Source organism: Aspergillus chevalieri, chromosome 7 (genome assembly GCF_016861735.1).
Source record: "Aspergillus chevalieri M1 DNA, chromosome 7, nearly complete sequence".
NCBI classification, from domain to species: domain Eukaryota; kingdom Fungi; phylum Ascomycota; class Eurotiomycetes; order Eurotiales; family Aspergillaceae; genus Aspergillus; species Aspergillus chevalieri.
The window spans coordinates 1,224,262-1,247,736 of NC_057368.1; the positions used below are offsets into that span (position 1 = coordinate 1,224,262).

The 23,475-nt window shown below is 49.8% G+C and overlaps 14 protein-coding genes across 14 annotated transcripts; 10 read left to right on the forward strand and 4 right to left on the reverse strand.

The window, feature by feature from the left end:
* Window positions 1-759: 759 nt before the first annotated feature.
* rho3 (Rho family GTPase RHO3) lies at window positions 760-1,781 on the forward strand (the record flags this gene model as incomplete). The annotated part of the gene is made up of 8 exons (XM_043282736.1): window positions 760-809; window positions 866-916; window positions 993-1,010; window positions 1,081-1,097; window positions 1,158-1,172; window positions 1,227-1,348; window positions 1,406-1,607; window positions 1,663-1,781. 8 exons carry the CDS (start codon window positions 760-762, stop codon window positions 1,779-1,781), a joined length of 594 nt encoding a protein of 197 aa, XP_043140086.1.
* A 383-nt stretch (window positions 1,782-2,164) lies between these two features.
* On the reverse strand, window positions 2,165-3,046 carry ACHE_70408A (lipoyl(octanoyl) transferase LIP2; the record flags this gene model as incomplete). Its single annotated transcript, XM_043282737.1, has 1 exon — window positions 2,165-3,046. One exon carries the CDS (start codon window positions 3,044-3,046, stop codon window positions 2,165-2,167), a length of 882 nt encoding a protein of 293 aa, XP_043140087.1.
* Window positions 3,047-3,394: 348 nt separating this feature from the next.
* ACHE_70409A (pyridoxamine 5'-phosphate oxidase family protein) lies at window positions 3,395-4,248 on the reverse strand (the record flags this gene model as incomplete). Its single annotated transcript, XM_043282738.1, has 2 exons — window positions 3,395-4,039; window positions 4,093-4,248. 2 exons carry the CDS (start codon window positions 4,246-4,248, stop codon window positions 3,395-3,397), a joined length of 801 nt encoding a protein of 266 aa, XP_043140088.1.
* A 976-nt stretch (window positions 4,249-5,224) lies between these two features.
* Window positions 5,225-6,450, forward strand: ACHE_70410S (NIPSNAP family protein; the record flags this gene model as incomplete). Its single annotated transcript, XM_043282739.1, has 3 exons — window positions 5,225-5,480; window positions 5,610-5,900; window positions 5,966-6,450. The coding sequence occupies 3 exons, from the start codon at window positions 5,225-5,227 to the stop codon at window positions 6,448-6,450; spliced, it is 1,032 nt and encodes a 343-aa protein (XP_043140089.1).
* Window positions 6,451-7,407: 957 nt separating this feature from the next.
* Window positions 7,408-8,983, forward strand: ACHE_70411S (aminoalcoholphosphotransferase; the record flags this gene model as incomplete). The annotated part of the gene is made up of 6 exons (XM_043282740.1): window positions 7,408-7,547; window positions 7,617-7,626; window positions 7,719-7,876; window positions 7,933-8,075; window positions 8,130-8,797; window positions 8,858-8,983. The coding sequence occupies 6 exons, from the start codon at window positions 7,408-7,410 to the stop codon at window positions 8,981-8,983; spliced, it is 1,245 nt and encodes a 414-aa protein (XP_043140090.1).
* Window positions 8,984-9,632: 649 nt separating this feature from the next.
* On the forward strand, window positions 9,633-10,108 carry CRP6 (40S ribosomal eS27 domain-containing protein; the record flags this gene model as incomplete). The annotated part of the gene is made up of 3 exons (XM_043282743.1): window positions 9,633-9,722; window positions 9,782-9,844; window positions 9,926-10,108. 3 exons carry the CDS (start codon window positions 9,633-9,635, stop codon window positions 10,106-10,108), a joined length of 336 nt encoding a protein of 111 aa, XP_043140091.1.
* A 296-nt stretch (window positions 10,109-10,404) lies between these two features.
* ACHE_70413S (uncharacterized protein) lies at window positions 10,405-10,770 on the forward strand (the record flags this gene model as incomplete). Its single annotated transcript, XM_043282744.1, has 1 exon — window positions 10,405-10,770. The coding sequence occupies one exon, from the start codon at window positions 10,405-10,407 to the stop codon at window positions 10,768-10,770; it is 366 nt and encodes a 121-aa protein (XP_043140092.1).
* Window positions 10,771-11,059: 289 nt separating this feature from the next.
* Window positions 11,060-11,496, reverse strand: ACHE_70414A (uncharacterized protein; the record flags this gene model as incomplete). The annotated part of the gene is made up of 2 exons (XM_043282745.1): window positions 11,060-11,360; window positions 11,432-11,496. 2 exons carry the CDS (start codon window positions 11,494-11,496, stop codon window positions 11,060-11,062), a joined length of 366 nt encoding a protein of 121 aa, XP_043140093.1.
* Window positions 11,497-14,057: 2,561 nt separating this feature from the next.
* ACHE_70415S (alpha/beta hydrolase) lies at window positions 14,058-15,065 on the forward strand (the record flags this gene model as incomplete). The annotated part of the gene is made up of 1 exon (XM_043282746.1): window positions 14,058-15,065. The coding sequence occupies one exon, from the start codon at window positions 14,058-14,060 to the stop codon at window positions 15,063-15,065; it is 1,008 nt and encodes a 335-aa protein (XP_043140094.1).
* Window positions 15,066-15,262: 197 nt separating this feature from the next.
* On the reverse strand, window positions 15,263-16,944 carry ACHE_70416A (proteasome regulatory particle lid subunit RPN5; the record flags this gene model as incomplete). Its single annotated transcript, XM_043282747.1, has 5 exons — window positions 15,263-15,850; window positions 15,903-16,391; window positions 16,444-16,680; window positions 16,751-16,807; window positions 16,861-16,944. The coding sequence occupies 5 exons, from the start codon at window positions 16,942-16,944 to the stop codon at window positions 15,263-15,265; spliced, it is 1,455 nt and encodes a 484-aa protein (XP_043140095.1).
* Window positions 16,945-17,933: 989 nt separating this feature from the next.
* ACHE_70417S (putative siroheme synthase) lies at window positions 17,934-19,670 on the forward strand (the record flags this gene model as incomplete). The annotated part of the gene is made up of 2 exons (XM_043282748.1): window positions 17,934-18,258; window positions 18,316-19,670. 2 exons carry the CDS (start codon window positions 17,934-17,936, stop codon window positions 19,668-19,670), a joined length of 1,680 nt encoding a protein of 559 aa, XP_043140096.1.
* Window positions 19,671-19,977: 307 nt separating this feature from the next.
* Window positions 19,978-20,523, forward strand: ACHE_70418S (uncharacterized protein; the record flags this gene model as incomplete). The annotated part of the gene is made up of 3 exons (XM_043282749.1): window positions 19,978-20,030; window positions 20,103-20,184; window positions 20,329-20,523. 3 exons carry the CDS (start codon window positions 19,978-19,980, stop codon window positions 20,521-20,523), a joined length of 330 nt encoding a protein of 109 aa, XP_043140097.1.
* A 437-nt stretch (window positions 20,524-20,960) lies between these two features.
* On the forward strand, window positions 20,961-21,770 carry ACHE_70419S (2-deoxyribose-5-phosphate aldolase; the record flags this gene model as incomplete). Its single annotated transcript, XM_043282750.1, has 1 exon — window positions 20,961-21,770. The coding sequence occupies one exon, from the start codon at window positions 20,961-20,963 to the stop codon at window positions 21,768-21,770; it is 810 nt and encodes a 269-aa protein (XP_043140098.1).
* A 218-nt stretch (window positions 21,771-21,988) lies between these two features.
* On the forward strand, window positions 21,989-23,236 carry ACHE_70420S (RNA methyltransferase; the record flags this gene model as incomplete). The annotated part of the gene is made up of 3 exons (XM_043282751.1): window positions 21,989-22,009; window positions 22,059-22,204; window positions 22,270-23,236. 3 exons carry the CDS (start codon window positions 21,989-21,991, stop codon window positions 23,234-23,236), a joined length of 1,134 nt encoding a protein of 377 aa, XP_043140099.1.
* Between the last annotated feature and the right edge of the window lie 239 nt (window positions 23,237-23,475).

Here is a 23,475-nt window from a genome sequence, read left to right on the forward strand (position 1 = left end):
CCGAGCGATATGATTGATCTCTGTGTGCGATGTATAGCGCTTATGGGATTATGTGTGGCTTGTACAACGTAGATTTACCCCAAACAATATATGAATATGTACATGAATCCCCGTATTAAAACGAACTGTAAAGATATATATTATCACAGGCGACAAACTCTACATAGTATTCCTATTTTTGAGCCAGAAATACAACACTTTTCGACTGCAGAAACCCGGATCAAGCCTCATTGTTCAGCGTCACCAGTGGGGATCTTTAAATTGTGACAGAACGGGTCCCTTTGTCTCCATCCTTTAATTTCATTATTCCCCAGGAACAAAACTCGCCCGAAGTCAGACACGGAGGATTTTGAAGATACCACTTTCATCCTGCTCATAAATATCATCATCTGATTATTAGGTCGTGTTATTAGTCCCGAAGACAGGAATTGCTCGTATTTCCTGTTTAGGCTGGTGGATTACTGTGGCGCAGGCATTCGTCTTATTCGCTGTTCCGTTTCGGGATCGTATGTCATCGACGACGATACTTGCCTCTGCACTGCCTGATTCTCTCTTTTCATCTTTTCCTCAAATTATTCATTTCCCGCTCTATATCATTATCTGAAGCGATCGCGACACGATTCTGTTTATATATATAATTAAATACCTGCCTATATCGATCTCGATCCAAGACTATCTCTCTTTGCCGCCATTCAATTCCCCTGATTCCTTTTCGAGCCACCTTAATACCTTGACGTGACCTTGACACCATTTACCACCATGGAGCTTTGCGGGCGCCAGAAAGTTGTTCAGCGGAAGATGGTTCTCTTGTTAGTGATATCCATGGCCTGTTGGTTTTCTTGGAAGGGTACTAAATCTGGGGTAGAGGCGACGGTGCCTGTGGCAAGACTTCGGCGCTTAACGTGTTTACGAGAGGGTGAGTTGCCTCAATTCAATCAAATTCAATTCCTGGGTATAATATCTAATTTATCTAATTCGATTGTCTATGCTAGGTTCTTCCCTACAGTATAGTAAGGCGACTCCACCCTGAGATATTCAGGTCGCGACAGGATACTAACTACTGGATTCTGCGGAGTATAGTGAACCTACTGTTTTTGGTACGCGCGTCCATTCCCAGCTATGAATTGATGTATATGCTAATATCTTTGCGTTATTAGAGAACTATGTCCATGGTAAACAAAAACCCATATCCCGTCGCGTTCGTTTCGCGTACTCATGCTGCTCAGATATCTTCGTCGACAATGTGCATATGGAACTGTCGCTCTGGGATACGGCCGGCCAGGAAGAATTCGATCGATTGCGCGCGCTTTCATACGAAGATACCCATGTGATTATGCTTTGCTTCAGTGTAAGCATTGTCTTCATATCCAACCGTCGAGTTTGCGGTGGTTAACTCGTGATACAGGTTGACAGCCCCGATTCGTTTGAAAACGTCGCCAGCAAGTGGGTGGAAGAGATTTCGGAAAACTGCCCTGGTGTGAGAATGGTTCTCACAGCACTGAAATGCGATTTGAGAAAAGACGAGGATCTGAACGACAACCCGAACGCCATTACCTTCGAGCAGGGATTGGCTAAGGCAAAAGAGATTGGCGCGGTGAAGTATCTTGGTAAGACATGGTTCTCATTAGTGCGGATAAGAGCTCTTAGGTTGACAAAGTTTAGAATGCTCTGCCGTCCAAAATCGTGGCATCCGGGAAACCTTTGGCGAAGCCGCTAAGGTCGCCCTCGATGTCAAAACCCAAGGGACCAAGTCGAGCAAGCAAGGATGTGTTATTCTCTGACTGTCCCAATGTGTGAGCTCATCCTGCCGGTCAATGCCTGACCAACTTGTTAGTCGTTTGTCCTTAGGTCGATTTGGCCATGCATTAGCCTTTGCTTGTTCAGCACTTTGGCGCGGGCTCTTTTTATTACCCTATTCTTTTCGTTCTATATATATTTTGGCCTAACTTTTACTTTTAATGTTTCAACACGGGTACGTTGTCAGAAAATACCCAGGCTTTGTTCTTCAACTACTTTTCTTATTACCCAGCCCGCCAAAGAGGCGAGGAATGTTTCATATGCAATTTGTGTCCTTTTCAGAGATTACCCATATGTACTACCCTGATGATCGTTATATGTTGCGGATATCTATTTTATCTTGAATAGGTTGCCATGTCCGGCTCAATCATGCCCGTAAAAGATCCTCTTCCCGAACGTTATAAACCTCCTCAATCTTCTCCCCAGAGGCACCATCCCCACAAGCAAAATCAGCATTAATTCTCTTCGTAAAAGCCTCCACAAACTGATCCGCCACATCCCCAATGGGGCTCTGAACTCCCTGCCCCTCAAGACTCGTCGCTTCACGCCCCTCCAACCCACACGCAACAATCTGCCGAAAATACCACATCGGCTCCTCAGTCACATTAAACCCAATCCCATAACTACTGATATTTCTTCTCAAATGCACACCCACAGCCGTAATCTTCTTCGGCGCATCTGTCCCAGATGATGAAGACGAAGGAACCCAAACCCCGGGATCCTCCGTAATAACACCCGTTATCCCATATTTCCTCAGCACATCCACAACACTATTCTCCAACACCCGTATATGACACCGCGGTGTCAGGCCTAGTCTCTTCAGATCGAGGATCGTGTACGCGACCATCTGCCCAGGGCCGTGGTATGTCGTCTGTCCGCCGCGGAGGGTGGGGTGGTATTCGGCCTTTCTCTCACCAGCTGGGGAAAAAGAATGGCCATCGCCATCAGGGACCAAAAGCGGCCGGATCGGTTCCAGTCCCGGTGGGAGGGAGAGTGTCTTGGTACTAGCTGTGTTGGAGGGGGGTAGGTCGCGCCGGCCGGTCGTGTAGACAGGGTTCGGAGTGAAGGTTATTATTGTGGGGTCTGGGGGTGTTGAGGGAATTGATGTGGGGGTTGGTGTTGGTGATTGGAAGGGAGATTGTGATGTGAGCTTTTTGTAGGCGAGGAGGCGGGTGGTGAGGGTTTCTTGGAGGTGGGAGACGCGGGAGAAGGGGGTTATGCTTGGGAGGTGAAGGTGGGCGAGGCGCATTGTGGTTGTTGTATCTTTTCAAGGAATGGAGGGGATGGCTGTAGTACGTGGTATAGACAATAGGATTGCAATTGCTAGGTCATATCATAAACTGGCGATGTCGCATTCGGTGTTGATGGATATTGAATTTCAGATCGGTTGACGGCTCGGGTAATGATATCAGGTCATGTGACTTTGTGGATCGTGGAGGATTGGATCACAACTGATTCGATTGGTATGAATTAGTTTAGCAGGGAGGTTATGTCTCAGATGGATTGAATAATGTGAGTGGCATTAGAGCTGGGATATCGCTAGTTCATGATTGATTTAGTGTTTTGTTGAAGTCGATGGGAGTGAGCCTGGGGATCGCTACGAAGATGAAGACGGCACACCATTGACAGGCGCTGTCGCTGGCTGCTCTTGACCATCCGTAACAATTGTCCAATCTCGAACACCTCCCTTCCAATCCGCAATCCGCCCTTCTCGCACCCTAACAGTAACCACCCGCGCACTATCATCAACTGTCATACTCGGACGTCGTTGACCAGCTGTCTCTCCCGACTGTTGTTGCTGTTGCTGCTGTTGCAGACCAAACAGATTCATCTCTTCCTCCTCAAAAGTATTATTCTCCAAATGCCTCTCCTTACACCAGCTTTCCTCCTCTGATCCTGGCTCCAGAAACCGCGCCTCTCCCGCAAGAGTTGTCGAGATACTGGACAGTGCGCTGGTATTCAGATTAAGCAACATACCAGCTAGTGACGAACGGGTGGCTGCGGGCGGAGGAGAGCCCTCGCGATCTCCTGGGTTAGAAGCTCGGAGCGGGGGACGGTGGGAGACCCAGTCGTGGACGAGGAGGGAGACATGAGGATTTGTGAGGAGATGATTTGTCTTTCGGGACGACGGATTAGTGGTCATTATGATGGTTGGGTGCGGATCAAAGGGCGTAGACGGCAGGTAGGTGTAGGACATGAGGGAGATGTGGGGGATTAAGCCGTCGCATGTTGCAAGATGGAGCTGAGTATGGTCAGTTCAGTTTGTCTCTTTGCTTCCTGTGGTGTAGATCATACGAAGCGTGAGTTTCTCAGACAAGAGACTACCTCTGGCGGTAGAGTCGTAGCGATGTGGGGATGAGTCGTGGTGGCGGATGCCTCGTAGGAGAGAGGCGGATTTGGATTGTAGGGGTCATTCATGGCTGCTTCTTTTATTAGAGGACAAAAAACCATTCTCTGTAATAATGTAGAGATAGAGTATGAGGTGATAGTCCTGGCGATGAATCTGTGGATGTCCGGCGGCGCAGTTTGGTTGCACCACTGCTGATGTCACTGATAAGAGTCAGGCTCGAGACAGGTATCGGTATGGGTAACTGTGGTAGTCTAAACACAGGAACGATCTCTACAATAAAGGGTTATATAGAGTATCCTAAACAGTGAATGCAAGGGGAGAAATACCAATACCCAATGCAATTTTGGAGATTCCTACAGAAGTGTGCTGTACTCTGTACAGCATCCTACTGATAACCAGTGGAGACTGTCGTCATGATGGCTTCAAGTTTGGACATTCTCATTCCACACCGAGCCCAGGAGAACTTCTGTACTCCATATGGATGCCCCATAATACTCTCTACTAAGTATAAATCTACAGAACAGTATTATTAACAGCTAAGTACTGGGAAGCAGTGAAGCGGTGACCTCATCCCAATCGGGCACTCTCCGCACTTTTCCCCGGTTTCTGGCAACTCAATCGGCTCTCGACTCGGTCTCCTCTCTCTCTCCCACACATTCCCCTCTCTATTTACTCTCTATATCTGCAGCCATCTCTAAGCCATCTACCTTCCAATTCTACGATATTTCTTGGATCTTTACCCTCTCTGACCTCCTCTTCTCGGCTATCTCCAGTTCTCTAACTCCTGGCTTTTGTCTTACCCTCGCACTGCAACGTTCCTTCTCTCCGTTTGCCCAGACACAAGAGCACTTTCCCTTCCCTTCATCCAATCCCTGTTGCTTTCTTTCTAATTCCCCGCTTCTTCTCCTCTGTGTCTTACAAGGGACTTTTCTCCCGTACTTCAAGTCGTGTGATCAATCGGTACGGATTTTTGCTGTCGTTGAAGCAGCTTTCCCCAGCTTCTGATTACTCCGTTTTTATTTCGTTTGTCGCTTTTCTTTAGTCCTGCTATTGTGGTTGCTTTCAGCGTTATCCATCATGCTTGCTTCGCGTGCTGTTCGTCCTGCTTCCTTCCTGGCACGACCCTTCAGTTCGTCTGCTGCGGTCTTCAGAACCCCCTCTATTCGTGACATCACCGCCGACTCGGCTTCCGAGTTCAACGCGCGTCAAAAGGAGTTTCGTGAGAACTTGGAGGTGGCCCGTAAGAGAAAGGAACAACAAGAGAGTCAGTCTGTCGATGCCTCTGCTTCCTCATCTCCCTCTCCCTCTCCCCCTGCTTCCCGTGATCGTTTCCGTGAGTACGCTACCGCTCCCGCTGCTCCTCATCCGAGCAACAAGAGCAGTACCAATAAACATGTCTTTGATGCCGCTGCGGTTCTTGATAACAAGGCACTGGGCTCACTTTCCATGCACCGTTCTCTAGGGGATGAACAATTGAAGGATCAGTCTCCCAAGCGTGGTCCGCTGTCGTCGCTCATCTACGGAACTAAGGAAGGTCAACAGCTCGACAAGGACATTGAACGCTCATTCTCGCAAGTTCTCGCCCGCGGAAAATACGTCCACTCAATCGTCTTCCACGAAGTCAAACCTGACAAGGTGGATGAATATGTCGACCTCATCAGCACCTGGTATCCCCGCATGGCCCAAATGGAGGAGAACAAATTGCACCTGGTTGGCAGTTGGCGCACGCAAGTGGGCGATAACGATACTTTTGGTAAAGCCCTTCTGCCAGGTTTTTGTAGCTCATGGGGGCCACTTTTCGCTAACAAGGCCATACAGTCCACATTTGGGAGTACCAGCGATACGATGGCTACCATTCCTCATTGCACAGCATATCGCAACACCCTGAATTCCCCGAATTCGACCGCAAGCTCAAGAAGCTGATCAAGAGCAAGAAAACATCTCTCATGCAAGAATTCTCTTTCTGGCCCACGACCCCACCCCGCCGCCTGGGAGGTATCTTCGAGCTCCGATCGTACACTCTGCATCCCGGCAACCTCCTTGAATGGGAGACGCATTGGCGACGTGGTCTCACAGCCCGTCGGGAGGTGATGGAAGGTGTGGGTGCATGGTTCGTGCAGATTGGCGACTTGAACACGGTGCACCACTTGTGGCAGTTTGCGAACTTGGAAGAGCGCAAGATCCGTCGGGAGCAGTCGTGGCAGATTGAAGGCTGGGCAGAGACCGTTCACAAGACTGTTCCTCTGATCCAGACCATGCAAAGTCGGATCCTGATCCCGATGCCGTGGAGCCCGGTTGGTTAAATCCGGAGAGTACCATGGGGCGGATCTGGAACACTGGGGCGCTCTCAATTTATTTCTTAGCGCAACCTTATCTCGAACACACCGTGCCCGGGCCCAGGTGCTTCAGCCAATCAACCTCGATTGACTCTGTGGGAGTGATTTTACTCCGTATTGTATATGGAAGCTTGATTGTTTGGGGGTGGCTTCGAAGAGGGATTGGCTGATTGTCGACGACTTTCATGTCTTACATATTCCTGATACCTGGGACATCGGCCATCGTACATATTTTTGGTGTATCACATATGGTGTTTAGTGTTTAGATTCTAGGAATTCAACTGAGAAATGTCTATTTGAATGTTTCAGCGTGACCCGTGCTCATAAGCCTTTCCTGGTCTCCTTTCTTAGCTCCTTTTCTAGCTTAAGCCTTGGCCGCGATGTTTTGCTTCGGAAATCCTTCGTTTCTCCACTCAAGACGTCTTTTCCCCCCGCGAAGATCATGTCTTTTTGATTGTCTCCTCCCCTCTGAAATCAATAACCGATTGCAAACTAAGTCACGCACGTGCGGGTAGAGTCGACAGCGAGAGGACCGAGTGTCTTATGTGCACAGCTCATACGCGCTTTTCGAGGGGTTCGGTTCTCCGCCGGCAGAAAAACAAGCAAGACTCGACGACTAACGCAGGCGCTTTTTCGCATCGCATCGGGCACTGTTACTTTTCTTTTCTTTTCTTTTTCTCCTTGCTTGGAAACAAATTCTTGTTGAGCACGCACCTTTCCAAACACTCATATACTTGCCCTGTTTCCTCACCATCCGTCTTCAATTCTTTGTCTGTTTTCTTTCTTCACCGCTTTGCATTGTCCGGCCCAATCCGCCGCGTACTTCCCGTTGTTTTCTCTTTCCCATTCCGATATCTTTGACTGGTACAGAACGGCAAAAATACCCAGTCGAGGTATTCCCATCGGGGAAAGCAAGCCGTCAAGATGGTGTACATTCGCCAGCATCAATTGCCCAACTTGAAGAGTTACCGGTATGCGGGTGTCGACCACTCGTTCATAAGCCGGTACATTCTCAAGCCGTTCTATAATAACTTTGTGATCCACTGCTTTCCCATGAGCATGGCGTGAGTATTCCTTTTTCCTATTCCTGAAAAATGGTGATATGAAAAAGGTCATGGCTAACCGTCGCACAGGCCCAATGCCGTAAGTGTTTACCCTTTAGCCCTTTTCATCCTTCCTGCCCTGTTGCCCAATGCGTCAATGATGATAATAACCCAAGGACCATATGACGGTAGATCACCCTGACGGGCTTTATATTTGTGGTAATTAATTTCTTCACCGTGCTCTATTACAACCCGACGCTAGACCAGGACTGTCCTCCTTGGGTCTATGCTAGCTGCGCACTGGGTCTTTTTCTCTACCAGACGTTCGATGCTGTAGATGGCATGCAAGCGTATGTCTTCTCTCCCCCATTTGCCCGGTTTTCGCGTACTGAAGTATGTGTGTTAGGCGGAGAACGAGGCAGAGTGGCCCTCTGGGTGAACTGTTTGATCACAGCGTCGATGCTTGCAACACCGCATTGGGTGTCTTGATCTTCTGCTCTACGATGAATTTTGGTCAATCGTGGGCTACCGTGCTGACGCTGTTTGGATGTATGTACAGTATTCTGCCTGTGCAGAGTATAAGATACTGACTGGCATATCTAGCCACCATGACCTTCTATGTCCAGACCTGGGATGAGTACTACACCCAAGTATTGACGCTGGGTGTCGTCTCCGGCCCCGTGGAAGGAGTGCTAACGCTCTGCGTGGTGTTCGCATTTACAGCGTACGAAGGTGGTGGTAGCTTCTGGCACCGTTCTATGTTCGACACCGTCGGCGTGCCCAAGTTGGATTGGATCCCCGAAGCCGCCTACGATATGTCCTTTACGCAGTGGTACCTGATCTATGGTGCTCTGCTCCTCTTCTTCGCCACCGGATCTAGTATCTACCACGTCGTGCAGGTCCGCAGAGAACGCGGCCAGGATCCTATCAAGCCCCTGTTCGGTCTTCTCCCGCTTGTGGCGACTTGGATCTTCGTACCGGCCTACCTGTACCTGCAGCCAGCTATTTTGGAGAACCACTTGATTCCATTTGTTCTGTACGTCGGCTTGATTAACGCCTATTCTGTGGGACGGATGATCGTGGGGCACCTGGTGAAGGCCCCATTCCCGTACTTCAACATCCTTCAGGTTCCATTGGCTCTCGCCGTGTTCGACAATACTGGTCCTTTCTTTGGTCTCTGGTCTAGCGTTCTTGGAGCCGATTTCAGCAGTCAAGTGACGTTTGTTTTTGTTTCGCTTGGTCTGGCTGTTGGTGTATATGGAAGCTTTGTGGTATGTCTAGATGGTTCCATTGACTATAATGACGAGGGCTGGTGGCTAATTTGCTTGCAGCACGATGTTATCACCACGATCTGTGATTACATCGATATCTGGTGCTTGACCATCAAGCACCCGCACGTCGAGGAAGCGCAGGCCACTGCCAGGGAAGGCGTTGCCGTTGCGAAGAAGGCCCAGTGATTGGCTCGTTTGGTGTCCGACCAATCGCATATCAACTATGCGACACTTCTAGGCGAATAGTTCGATCTCTTTTCTCATTTTTCACTTTTGATGACCAATGGCCGGGATGGGGCTTTTGGAGAATTTAGACCATCATCTCGCGCGCGTAGGCATCGCATTCAATCAAAAGGTTGATATCATTCATGTGTATAACAGCGGTAAATTATTATTAGCGATAGAGCATTGTATTAGCAATTGACTGCATTTCTTCATCTCTAAAAGCCATAGATCTCTCGAGAAGTTACTAGGCCGTTGTATGAACCCGCGAATCAGCATCTTCTCCGTCCGATCCCGCACCGCTGATTGGTCGGCACCCTTGCCGTACCGGTCACGCCAAGTCCTACCCAAAACAAATAAGTAAGCGAGGGTTCAAACCCTAGGAATTTTTGCCCCCCGAACTCAGGCGCGGGCTAGTGAGGGTGCGCTGCCCCCAATTGAGAATTCGCTTCGAAATCGCCCATTCTCCACGAGACCTCTCTTCCGCTTTTTCACCAACCATCCCCAAGCAGGCCATCTCTATCAGCGCCTTCACTCAACCTATCTCGCTGATCGACTTTTTGTCTCGTCAAGATGGTGAGTTTTGTTTTTTCTTCTTCAGGATTAATGTTCGATGTCGTGTCTATGTTACGGCGATGAGGATATCGTCGCTGTCGGATGGGGGAACTTCATCGTCGTCGCCGTCGCTAGCCACCGACCGACTGTTCGTCTACAAATTGAAGGATGAGAAGGAGATAACTAACCTCTGCTCGTGTCAAAAAGGTTCTCGCGGTCGACCTCCTTAACCCTACGCCTCAGGCTGAGGCCCGTAAGCACAAGCTCAAGGTATGCATATCCTGAGCACACCACCCCCCGTCCACCAAGGTCCCAAGACTGATTCGAATTTTTTTTTCCCTCTCGCAACAGACCCTTGTGCCTCAGCCTCGCTCTTTCTTCATGGACGTCAAGTGCCCCGGCTGCTTCACCATCACCACCGTCTTCTCGCACGCCCAGACCGTTGTCATCTGTGCCGGTTGCTCGACCGTTCTCTGCCAGCCCACCGGTGGTAAGGCCCGTCTGACTGAGGGCTGCTCTTTCCGGAGAAAGTAAATGTGACGCGAACGGACGTCGGCCGGAACGGAGCGGAGCGATTTGATGTGATGAAAAGAAATGTGGCGTTTCTTGCTTCTTTTTTTCGACGGATGGATTAATACCTTTTCTTTTTTTCTTTTCTTTTTCAATGAAAGGAATGGAATGAAATAAGCAGCAGCCGCAGCAGATAGAAGATGGAATCCTCGCCCAGATCAGATCCCCCTCCAAAAATTTGACAGAAATTCGACAACAAAAAGAAAATGTTTTGAAAAAGTGTGGCACTTCTTCGTTTTATTTGCTTACAACTTCTTACGATGGGGAGTTCCGGATATCTAGCATATGGTCAGTCCACCAGCTATGTCAATACGTTTTTCATTATCGTCCTGTTTTATTGCTTGTTTGTACGACTTGTTTCGATGAATGCACATGCGATTGCAATTACAACAACTGCCAATGATGAATCGGCCACTCGAGCAGCAGCAGCGACGACACCAGCAACGCTGGCAACGCATCTCAGCCATGACGACTTTGATATGAGTTACGAGGGATGCGGGATCGGTTATGGATACTGTCTTGGGTTGGAGGTTCGGCTACAGCACGGTTCTGGGGATCTTTTGTTGTGCTGGCCCGAGTCATGTCCGTCGACCTCCGTTGCTGTCTCGAGTGGTCGTCCTCCGTAGTCTGTTCGTAGCTTCCTGCCCTACGCCCCACGCGATCAATGGATTTCCGGAATCTCGTATTCGATCTGTATGTCATGGCCCGTCGCCCCGGATTAACCCTGTGCCCCACCGGCGCTAGTAGGCAAGATTAAGTCTATGACCACGGGCACTGTAGTCCGTACTTCGTACTGCACATGTGTACTTTGTGAACATTCCTTTAGTCTGAACTAGATGCTAACATAAACGCATGTATCAAAAGATCTGCCATATATTCGTCATAACCCAGACAACCTCTATTAAGCGAGCCAAATCAAACCTCCGTCAAAGCCCTCGCCTTCCCGCGAATATCATCCCCAAAATCCAACGGGTTCGTCGGATCCCCACCGGTCATCAATGCCAGCTTCCCCGAACGATCACTAACCAGCATATTCGCAAACTGGTTTCTGGAAAGCACTTCCTGCGCCTGCTCGCGGGCTTCATTGTCGCCGGTGCGGAATTTCTCGGCGTCGATGGACTTTAGCGTGCGGTGGGTTGTGCGGACGAAGTCAAAGAGGAAGAAGATGGTTGGGTGAGTGGCGGGGGGTTGCATTTGGGGGTGGGACTCGAAGGCTCTGGTTTTTTTCTATGTTAGTTAAGGGGGTCAAGGTACGAAGGGTAGGCTGGTAGGCTGGAGAAGGCGTACGTGAGGAGCTCGCCCATTTGGGAGTCGACTTTGTCGAGGTTGACGTTGAGTTGCTCGGCGCTCATTTTGGTTGGATTTATCTCTTGTTTGTGAATTGGTAAGATTCTGAGAAGAGTTGTCGGGTGGTAGAAGAGTGCTCGAAATCGATGTTACTGGATAGCCATGTACGTCACGCTGCCCTGGGTTACCCGATTCGGCTTAGCTGCCATTGGCAGTACATATCTAGGCCTGTATTGCTATGTAAAGAACTAAGTAGTGACAGCAGAGATCGATGAGAATTTGAATGGTATTAGTTGGTGTATCGGGCCTTGAATGTGGCAGGCATGGATGCCTGGCCAGTCGTTCATAGGCATTACATGGGGCTTTCATACTCACCTTCTCTCCTCCCACACGCGACATTCTGCCATCTCGAATCCTCAATAATGCCTTCGCTGCCAAACGAGCTCTACCTTCAAATTGCCAGCTATCTTGAGCATGCGGGCCATATCAGCTCTTTTATGCAGACGACCAAAAGGGTCCATCACTTACCAACCCCCGTCCTTTATGATTTCGCGGTCCGCAGATACTACGCAGTTGAGATCCTCATATTGGCAGCTGAGCACGGCCATATTCGGGTCATTCAAAAAATGCTTGACGGAGGTGTTTTTGGAAGAGCATCTGCCTTTAATGGATGGAAAATCATCAAACTAGCGGTCATGAACCGCCATGCCGCCGTGGCCGATCAGTTGCAACAGAACGGCATTGAGGACGTTACTAGACCTTCTGAAGTGGAATGGGTTTACCCAAAATGTCTCATTTCTGGTCATGTCGGTTGCAAAATCCTGGGCTTGATACTGCAATATGCCGATGAATCTGTGTTGCGAGTCTTGGTCGAGCATGAGATCACGAAAGGAATGACGGCGAGAGCAGGCAGCTGTCGGGATCTAAGTGTGGATGAGTTCATCAAGTTGCATCTATTACAGGCGGCTGGCAAGAAACATCCTGTTCAAGATGAGATACCACTGCACTCTGCTGGGTCCAGAAACCAGCGGCATTCCGTGGTTTGCTCGAGAATGGTGCTGACCCGAACATCTATGAATACAACTGGAAACCAACGATATTCTGGGCAACTCATCCTAGAAATCTTGAGATGTTGCGGCTCTTTCTTGAGCACGGAGTGATGTTTATGACTTCTGGGGGAGTTGTGACTGGCTTGAAAGTAGTGAAAGCACAGAATGGGACAAAAAGACAAGAAACTACTCTTGCCACGAGTTTCAATAAGAGCGATGATGCTTTTTAATGCCGGAAACCGGGATAGGCTCATGAATATAGTGGTACTGTGCCGGTCTATGTCCGCTGTCAAACAGATTCTCGAAGGGGGAAGCCATGGAGATACGAAACCCTGGGGTCCACGGACCTTCTTGCACGATAAAACTCATTAAGCTCCAGTACCGCTTGCACATGCTGCAAAATGGAGACACATAGATGTGGTTGCATTGATACTTGATTATGGCGCCGACCCAAGTGCCAGTGGCCGCGCCACCTGGTCGGATGTTTTAGAGAGCGCTATAGGGCGTGGTAACACTGAGACGGTAAGACTGGTACTGGACAGAGGCATTGGCGTTGACTTTCAGCGAGGAGAAACCCATTGCAAGCCCAGCCTTGGCGTAAATGCGCTGGGATCCGTAGTACGCTTCCCGTCAATTTTCGATTTCTTATCGACCGAGGCGCACTAAACTCGGGAGCTCCTCCTCTCTCGGTGAAAATAATGCTGAGGAAGGTGGTGCAGTCAGGTAATGTATCATTTCTCAAGATACTACTTGATAAAGGTATCTCGCTTGATGTGCTTGACGAAGAAATATTATTTGCTGCAGCGGAAGGAAGTTCAGATATGCTCGAGTTTCTGTCCTCGCGTGGTCTACTGCTGGCCAACCAAGAGAAAGAGAATTGCTATTTGCTAAGATATGGCATCGAAGAACGCAACTTGGGAGAGCTAAGTTTCTTTCTGAAAAATGGTTTCGACCAAGACCTGCCCATGGCTTTGGTAACAGCAGCAGCGGGCGCAACAGACCATGAAATTACGATCCAGATACTCGACTTTACTACGTCATGGAGCTAATATACATAGAATGCACATGTACCGCTTCCGTTGCTCCAAGTCCTCCTACCGTCCTTGCCCATGCAAAGAAGCAGCAATTGCAATTGGTTCAGTACCTTCTCGACGAAGCAGCTGCTTATGGATGACTATTACTGGCAGAAGATATACCCTGTGCTGTGAAGGAACTGTTTATCAATCCACTTCTGGCTCTGTCATTGCTAAGATGGGATCTAAGTGTGGAAAATTGCTTGATTACTGCACGATGGTTTGTATGGAAGCTTCATCCATGTTGAATTATTCCACATGCTTTGCAATCAAAACTTGGTCCTTGGAACACCATATTGCTCGTATGATGCTGTATTTTGATCTGTTTCAGAACCTAGCTCTTGCTTTGAGGTCCTAAAGGTAGTCTCTGGTAATCAACCCTAAGTTATACACGTGATCCACAATCACATGACAGAAGTCATGACGCTCCGCATTTATTATCTTATCGCATAAAATCACCGAATCAGATTCGTCCCTGAAATCAACCAAACTCTCCGGTGGTTCATGTATAACCGCAGACCCTTGCTCCTGTTGTCCCTTCAAAGGCGACCATTTACCAGACCCTCTTTTCGGAAACCCTCTTATATAACTTATTGCTTCCTATCGACAACCACACCACGACCTCCGCCCACCATGACCTCCAAAAACCCCCGCCAACCCCTCAAACTCCTCATGCTGCACGGCTACACCCAATCCGGCACCCTTTTCCACGCCAAATCCCGCGCCCTAATCAAGCACATCACAAAAGCCTTCCCTCTCCACGAAGTCGCTGCCATTTACCCAACAGGTCCCATCCATCTCGACCCCGCCGACATCCCCGGCTACGAGCCCTCCTCCCAGTCCCCAGAAACGGAAGAGAAGATTGAAGCGTACGGGTGGTGGAGACGGTCGAACACTGCGAATCCGCCGCTATATCTTGGTATTGAGGAAGGGCTAGCCGCTGTTGCGAAGGTGTTGAAGGAGGAGGGACCGTTTGATGGGGTGATCGGGTTTTCGCAGGGTGCTGCGCTAGCGGCGATGGTTGCGGGGTTATTGGAGAGTGGGAGGAAGGGAGCTTTTGAGAAGTATGCGGATGCGAGGGCTGCGTGTGAGGGGGTTGATTTGAGTGATTCGACGGAGAAGGATGTTGCTTCGATTGCGTTTCCGAAGTCGTTTGAGGAGGTGCAGCATCCGCCGTTGAAGTTTGCGCTGTGTTATAGTGGGTTCCGGGCGCCTGGACCGAGATATCGCGCGTTTTATGAGAGTCCGGCGATTCAAACGCCTATGTTGCATGTGTTGGGGTCGTTGGATGCGGTTGTTGATGATAGCCGGAGTCGAGCGTTGATCGAGGCTTGTGCGGGGGATCCGGAGAAGGAGGGGAAGATTGTTTGGCATCCGGGTGGGCATTTCTTGCCGAGCCAGAGACCCTTTTTGGATGCTGCTGTGAGGTTTATTCAGGAAAGATTGGAAAACAAGGATGACAAGGGTAAGGAGGAAGATGAGGATGTGAACAACATGGATCTGCCATTCTGAATTTAGTTTCCGTGTTTTTGCATGTTGACTATATAGAGCATCAATATACCACTACGTTCTGCTAGAACCTGAACATTAATATGGGATCATTTCGCGTTCTACATCAGATAGATTATTCTACACGCTGCAACCCTGCAGCGCCTAGTTCATTCATATCCACATCCATCTTCTAGAATTAAGAGACAAGAAAAAATACCTCAATGGGCCTTGGCCGGAAGAATCCTAGCCATCATCTCCTCCTTGGTAATCAAGTGATCGATGCGCTCCAGGTGGTTCAGGAGGTTCTTCATGTCACTACTCCATTCATTCAGGACATCGTCAGCGTCGCGGGGTTTAGCGAAGTTGATCAGTCGAGCTGGACGGTCGATCTTGGCGTAGATGGTCTTTGATGTGACCAGGTCACTGATGTACTTCTCCGTCTCTTCTTCGGCCAGATCCAGGAGCTGGGTCAGGCGGCCCATTTGGATACGGGTGTAGTATTTGGCCACAACGCGCACATTGTGCTCAATGACACGCTTCCGGAAGTCCTGCCACCTCTTGTACGCCTGGTCCTCGGCGGACTGGCCGGGTTGGGCGTCAAACACATCGGTATTGCACAGATGAGGACCAAATTCCTCCGAAACATAAGGCCAGCGCATCAATTCAGGGATGGTAAATAGCTTCACCAACCGCGACTCGACGGGAACGGCCGAGAGCCGGCTGTCCTGCTGGATGCGGTGCAGCAGATCTGATTGCTCGTTATCGTACGGCGACAGGACAATGTAGTAAACGATCCGTGCAAGTACCTTGTCTTGTTAGAAAACGTTACTAGACGGCGTAAATGAAAGAAAAACTTACAGCCTGCAACTGCTCTGGGTTGTTTTCGACCGACTCCGTATCCAAGACCTCCCGGTAGTGCTTGCAGACGTCGAGATACTTATACTCGTGGTTGGCAAGGATGATCTGCTGCTCGAAGTAACGAAGCTTCAAATCTGTCACATCATCGTCAACCTCCATTGGGGCCTCATCAGGCGCACGAGTCTTCTCCCGTTCCTCGGCCTCCTTCTTAAGCTGCTCGATCTGTTCGGAGGTCTTCTTCGGCTTGCGGGAAAAGTAGCGTCTGTTGATCTTGCGGCTCAGGATGGTAGCTTGCGTCCAGTCGCCCCGTTCTATGCAAAGAGAAACTTGCTCCAGAATAAACTCGGTCTTTTCCCTCCTAGTCATGGAACCAAATGTCTCCACCTGGAGCTCGCACAGGATATCGGCGGCGGAATTAAGGTCGCCTTGGGACTTCTTGATGTTAGATAGGATACGTGTAACACGGGCTCTCTCGACTTCGACGAAAATCTGTACGCCGTATTAGCAAACGGTCCATCACGAGTATACTGACAGAACCGACCTTGCCCTCCGTCACTGTCCGCAAAGTCTCAATAACAGACAGCTTCACATCCATATTAGGCGTTTGGTCAATGAACGTCATGGCAGTCTGAATCATCCGTGTCGTGGCCTGTTTAAGTTGTCCATGTTTCTTCGATAGAAGAAGTACTTGGTCGTTAAGGAGGTTCCAGTCGCCGGCATTCTTGCAGATTGTGACGATGGCGACGAGGAGTCTGGATGTAGTGGCCAAGTCGGTTGCCTAGGAGCCAAATCAGAGTTAGATACGAATCCTGAATTGTTGGCGGATAGAAGTAAGATCAAAATCGTACCTGTCTTGCCTGCTTTTCCAATCCCAACAACTTGTCGATGGCACTTTGGACATCGGTCTGTGGGCGGTCAGCATCCAAGTAATCCCAGTATACGCACCGGTAGTTCAAACCTTTGCGAGCTGCTCTGCCTCTGGAATCAACTGGTCAGCATCCTTGCTGTAGTCCTTCTCGGGCTTGAGAATGCCGTCGGACATGGTGACGAGGTGCTGCTACGTCACGGGCTTCAGACTGGTCTCTGGAATCGAGGATAGAAAGATAGAGTTGTCGTGACTCAGCGCAAACGGCAAATGCGACCTGCCTGCAGACAAAGAATGAGGGTGACGTGTGATTTGGAGGAGAATGGATGAAGCTCTAACGACGGACATCATCAACGCCCTTTGCGGAGGACGAGCTGGCGGCGGAAGCTCTGCCGCACGTGACCACAGCGCTATCGCGCGATCTACAGCTGTTCTCGCGCTGTCAACAAACGTCCTCTTCATTGCTCTTGGACACTTGCTCAACGACAGAACTTGAGATGTTTGAATCTAGCATTGATCTATTGCTTACTGAACGTCTCTCTAAGTTGCAATGCAGTTACAGGACAGAGTACCGTGCAGTGCTCTTTAAGAGCAAGATTGATCCGCTCTCACCATGCCAGATGAACAACAATCCAGGTTGCACTAGACTAATGAGTCCAGCATAATTTGCACTAATATTATGCCCCTTTCCAGGCCAATGAGACCATGCCTATTCTCTTTACATCAAGCGACTGCTGTCAACTGGCCAGTCATTCCCCGGATGCTTACTAAGCCACTTTCCGATCACGCAATATCAAATTGACTGCATCGGGATTTGCCAATTAGGATCAGATCGAGTATAAGAAGAAAAAATTTCAAGCAGCGATTACTGCGCGAAATCCTAATTTCATTCGGGAAGAATCTCGTGCGTTATCAATTGCCACAGATACGCTTATCGGGCTGTCATCGTTGTCAGTCACTGGAAAGTGTTGCTGTTATCGTCGATTCGTGGGGATTTTTCCGCGGAGCTTTGAGTTTGCAGAGTTCAAATATCGTCTGTGTCCAGATCGGCTTTTTGTCGATTCACTTAACTTGGACCAAGACGTCGTCAATTCTATCTTAGGCCATACTGAGTGATTGTTCGCTAATTTTCAGCCATACGAACGTTCCTGTGGCAAACCGGCACGATGAAGGATGCATCGTGTGATAACGGCCCTCGAGCACCATTGCTGGCGGCCGTGAATGTCGAATCACAGGTGCATTTGATCATCGGATCAAACCCTCTGGCAGCTGCTCGTTGCAGCAAGAGCCTGGACGCCGGTGCAAAGCCGATTATCATTGCACCAGAAACGGCTGATCTGCAATATACTTTGTCTGAACGCATTCAAAACGGTTCAGCAGAATGGGTACGCAAAGAATTCCAAGACGACGATTTGACGACTTTGGGGCGGGAAGAAGTTGACCGTGTTGTGGACATGGTCTTTGTCACTTTGGGCGGTAATCACCCGCTGAGTATGTCTTGACCATGCTTTTGTTCGAGGTCATGGCTGGTTTCTAACATCTTCACAGGCCCACACATTGCGAAACTGTGTCGACGTTTTAGGATTCCGGTCAATGTATCAGACGCCCCGGAGCTTTGCACATTTACTTTGCTTTCTACGTACTCGGATGGCCCTCTTCACGTTGGTATCACAACATCAGGACGTGGATGTAAGCTTGCTTCACGCTTAAGAAGGGAGGTTTCTTCTTCATTACCAACAAACCTTGGAAGCGCCATCGACAGACTAGGTGCAGTGAGGCGTCGCCTGTGGGAAGAAGATCAAGCTGCCGGACTTTGCGATACGGCTTTCGAGGGAGATGATGATGATGCAACGGGCCAAAAGCACACGTTCAACACATTAGCTACAGATGACGAAGTTTACATGACTAGAACGAGACGCATACGTTGGCTTTCTCAGATTTGTGAATACTGGCCACTCCGCAAACTTGCCTCTATCACGGACTCTGATATCGACGACATCCTCAAGGCCTACTCGTCTGGGAATAACAATGCGCGAGAAGTCAACGGCGTAACAGCGAGGAAAGGAAAGATTATCCTGGCTGGTTCTGGTCCGGGACACCCCGATATGCTCACCCGGGCCACATATCATGCCATCCAAAGCGCAGACATCATTCTGGCAGACAAGCTCGTACCAGAGCCTGTTCTAAACTTGATCCCTCGGAGGACGGAAGTCCAGATTTCCCGCAAATTCCCCGGGAACGCAGACCAGGCGCAAGAAGAGTTCCTTCAAATGGGACTAAAGGCATTGCGCAGCGGGAAACAGGTACTCCGCCTGAAGCAGGGCGATCCCTACCTGTACGGCCGTGGAGGCGAAGAGTTTGAATTCTTCCGCAACGAAGGCCACATTCCCTTGGTCCTACCGGGCATCACCAGCGCACTGAGCGCCTCCTTGTTCGCTGAAATCCCAGCAACCCATCGCGGCGCAACGGACCAGGTTCTGATCTGCACAGGAACTGGCCGGAATGGTGCAGCACCTGAACCTCCTACCTACGTGCCTACACAAACAGTGGTCTTCTTGATGGCCCTTCACCGGCTCTCAGCTCTCGTGGAATCGCTGGTCAATGCACCAGCAGAGGACAGTGGCGCCCGGCCTCGTACACCTTGGCCCAGAGACACGCCGTGTGCTATCATTGAGCGCGCCTCGTGCACTGACCAGCGCGTTATCCGGACAACTTTGGAGCATGTATGCACAGCATTTGAGGCAGAGGGCTCGCGGCCTCCAGGACTGTTGGTGGTTGGCGTCAGCTGCCATGTCTTGCATCGGCCTAATGAACAGAAGTGGGTTGTCGAAGAAGGATTCAAGGGTCTGGACGAGCTGCGGGATCCGTCTATAATGAATGAAGAGGGATGGAAGGACTTCTAGATGACCAATGGCCATGGTTTAATGACGGCTGATGATGATCATGATTATTACTTTCTTGGTTTCAACAACGGAGTTGGATGTGGGAAAATAAAATTAGCGATACCCATATATAGATTCGGATTCATGAAATTCCATTCTATTCATTTCCTGGTTCTCCGTTCTTCTACAGATTCCCCTCGTTTCACATGAGAGTCACGGGACTACTCTGTAGTGTCTCCGCTAAAGTCCAGACTTGAGCCTCTCCAACCTTTGCCGATCATCCAACATCATCATCAACCACCATCAACCACCATCAATCTATAACATCATGGCCGGAGACAACAACAAAACTTACGTATCCAACGGAGAAGTGCTTGAAGGGTAAGTTAAAATAACCTAACTTCATCGAAGAATCACCGCCGCGGAGGCAGCTAACAAGATCGATTGTCGCAGACCACCGGTCTCCGTTCGCATTTCGCGCTTCTTTGAGTCTGTCTACGTCTTTTTCGGTCTTTATTTCACGAGTCTTCTCTCGGTACGTTTATCTTGTCTTGATTGTCCTTGTGTCCGTTTTGAAGGAATGGTTATTCGCATGCGACTGTACGCCATCCATCAACTATATCACTCTACGACTACGATAAATCAGGACACAGCTGATTATTCTGTTTTGTTTTACTAGTTCGACCCGTACACCGCCGCCCAGAACTCGCAATTCAACGTTGCCCGCCGAGGAGACAGGTTGGGAGGCTATAGCGGAAGTGGCGCAGGAGGTCCCGGTGGTCCTGGAGGCCCTGGGCCGAGAAGAATAGGACGGGTTGGACGGGTAGATGATATTCGCGACCCGGAGTGTGCTCCTTGCCGGGGAGGATGTTGAAAGGATTGAGCGACAAGACGAGCGTGTGTGCAGGGTTGTGCGTGCTTTCAATGCTTCAATACGAGGCCTGTTGACGAGGGTGTCAGTGAGTAAAATGGAATGATCATATTGAGTTTCCTAGAGTTATAGGAATAGGACGTTTCAGATGGCATTTCTGTCCGGGCCTTGTCTGGTAATGACACCTGTGGCTCTGGTACGGGATGAGTTCCGTATTTGCTTGGACGAGGGTCATCGCTGCATCATGATGCAGTATCATTCACGTGGCTCTCGATTTTGTCGTCGAAGGGAAATAGCAGCCAGAGGGGATCAATTCGAGCACAATTGCTTTCGCAAAATATCTGCAGGCCTACTGGAATCCGACTCACTTGGTATGGTCTCTCGTTGAACCTTAGGGACGGCATTGACCCTCATATAGATACCTGGCCACGTATATCACCATGACTTCGATCAAAACCCCGAACACCAACGACGAGTGGGCGGCTCTGATCTCGGCAATGCGAGACTCCCTACCCAGCACCTACAACGTATACCATACCCCACGCCCAGGAATTATCTACCGTTCCCTCGACCACACCCTAGTGCTCGATTCCGCAACGGAGGAGGATGTAGACAAGCTCTGCGCCGACGCCCAATTTCACCGGTTCGCCTCGGTCTGCGTCCGTCCCAAGCATGTGCGGCAAGCAGTACGGGGCCTCGAAAAAGCCCAAGAAGTCGCCGTGGACTGCGTCGTGGGCCACCCGGACGGCAAAGAGGACACCGAATCAAAAGAGAACGAAGCGCGGGTTGCCCTCGAGCAGGGCGCGACGGAGATCGACATGGTTGTCAACTTCTCGTTCCTGAAACAACAGAGGTACACGGAGGTCTATGCGGATATCCTTGAAGTGCGCAAGGTCGCAGCAGATGCTAAGTTGAAAGTCACTCTTGAGACGCCGGTGTTGACTCGCGACGAGGTCATTGCGGGTTGTGTCATTGCGAGCCTTGCGGGGGCTGATTTCGTCAAGTCCTGCACGGGAACTAAGGAGCCGTATCCGTCGACCGAGACTATAGGTTTGATGAGGGCTACTGTCGATGCTGTTGGTAGGGGAACGAAGGTCAAGGCGAGTGGTGATTTCAAGACTTCGGAAGAGGTTATTGAGATGATGAAGGCTGGGGCTGATCGGGTGGCTAGCTCTTCATCGGGAGAGGTTCTGGAGCAGTTGAATAGTGAAGAATTGCACGAGCAGGGTGCATCACATTCCATGTATTAACCGTCGTGGTGTTATGTTCAATCGTAGTTGTTGATGTTGAATTCATTCATTTACAATCTTTCATCTGTATTGTCGGCGGAGCATGACGTCATCGCCCAGGGACCGCAAAAATTTTTGGAAATGCGGACACGCCTTTTGATCCGATCCCATTAGACAACTGTCAAAGTCAATATATCATAATATAACTCTCCTTTTCCGCTAACCAGCCTCTCCCCAAGATGAAAGGGCCCAATGCCAAGGTACGTGTGTCGCCATACCTGTCCTCGTGCACCCGCTAACACCCCGAAGAAGCGCAAGACGTCCCACGACCAGAACAATGGCCGGAATGACAACCAAGACGACATCTTCACCTCGAAGCCCACGGCCGTTTTCACCCCAAAGGGAGGCCGGTCGCATACCCTGAGCATTGCGATTCCGGGAAGTATCGTGGCCAAGTATGCCTCCCCCGAGACCCGAGTCAACAATGGCCTTAGCTGACAATGTACCTTGTTTGCGACAGTTGTCATTCCGTCGAACAGAAATCATTCCTTGCCGGAAGTATTGCACGAGCTCTCGCCGTTTTTTGCGTGGATGAAGTGATTATTTTCGACGACGATGAGAAGAGCAATAACACCAAAAAGAACTATAACGACTCAAACGACGCCAACGACTCCCCTATGACCGAAACAAAGCATCAAATCAGCAGGGATGGCTCCCAACCGGGCTATTTTACAGCCTACTCCGACCCCTCGCACTACCTCGCACATCTCTTGTCGTACCTCGAAACCCCGCCGTATCTGCGGAAACACCTCTTCCCCATGCACCCCAATCTGCGAACCGCCGGTTTGCTGCCTAGTTTGGATATGCCGCATCATCTGCGCGCGAATGAATGGTGTGATTACCGCGATGGGGTTGCTATCTCTGAAACAGTCGTGGATACCGGGTTACCGCAAAAAGTGAACGTTACAAATGAGCAGTATTTCGATAATGCGCGCGTTACTGTGCGGTTTTCGTCCCAGGATGAACCCGATAACGCAGAAGCTGTTGACTCCTCCGCGCCTCGTACGGAAGCTGGGTATTACTGGGGTTACTCCGTGCGCCGCTGTGGGCGTCTCTCGTCTGTCTTTGAAGAATGTCCGTTCGATGGCGGATATGATCTCTCCTTCGGTACCTCAGAGCGCGGCGCGCCTCTCACCGAGGTCCTGAAGCAGGATGAAGGCGATGGTGGTGGAGGTGATCCAGGCTACAAACATCTCCTTATCATCTTTGGCGGTGTCGCGGGTCTCGAGACCGCCGTCCGGAACGATCACCAACTGCGCGAAATGGGTATTCGTCCGACTGAGGCGGAGAAATTGTTTGATCACTGGGTTAATATTCTCCCCGGACAAGGGAGCAGAACTATCCGTACCGAGGAAGCTGTCTGGCTGGGCCTGACGGGGTTACGGGGATTGGTTGAGGGGACGCACCGGTTGAGAGGCTCGTCCTAAGAAGGAAGAAAAGTTCATACCCTTGTTACCATATCGAGTGTTTAATTGCATACTGGATTTATATACACATCTATTCTGTAGGTGTTTCCTGGCGCATGGTATCTTCGTCTTATGGGGAAGAAAAAAAAAAGACAATGCATTCACAAATCGAGTTCATATAAAACGTGGATAAGGATGGAGAAAAGAGAGAAGTAAATTCAGGGTGAAGAGAAGGCAATGGAGCCAACTACTCTGGGAAA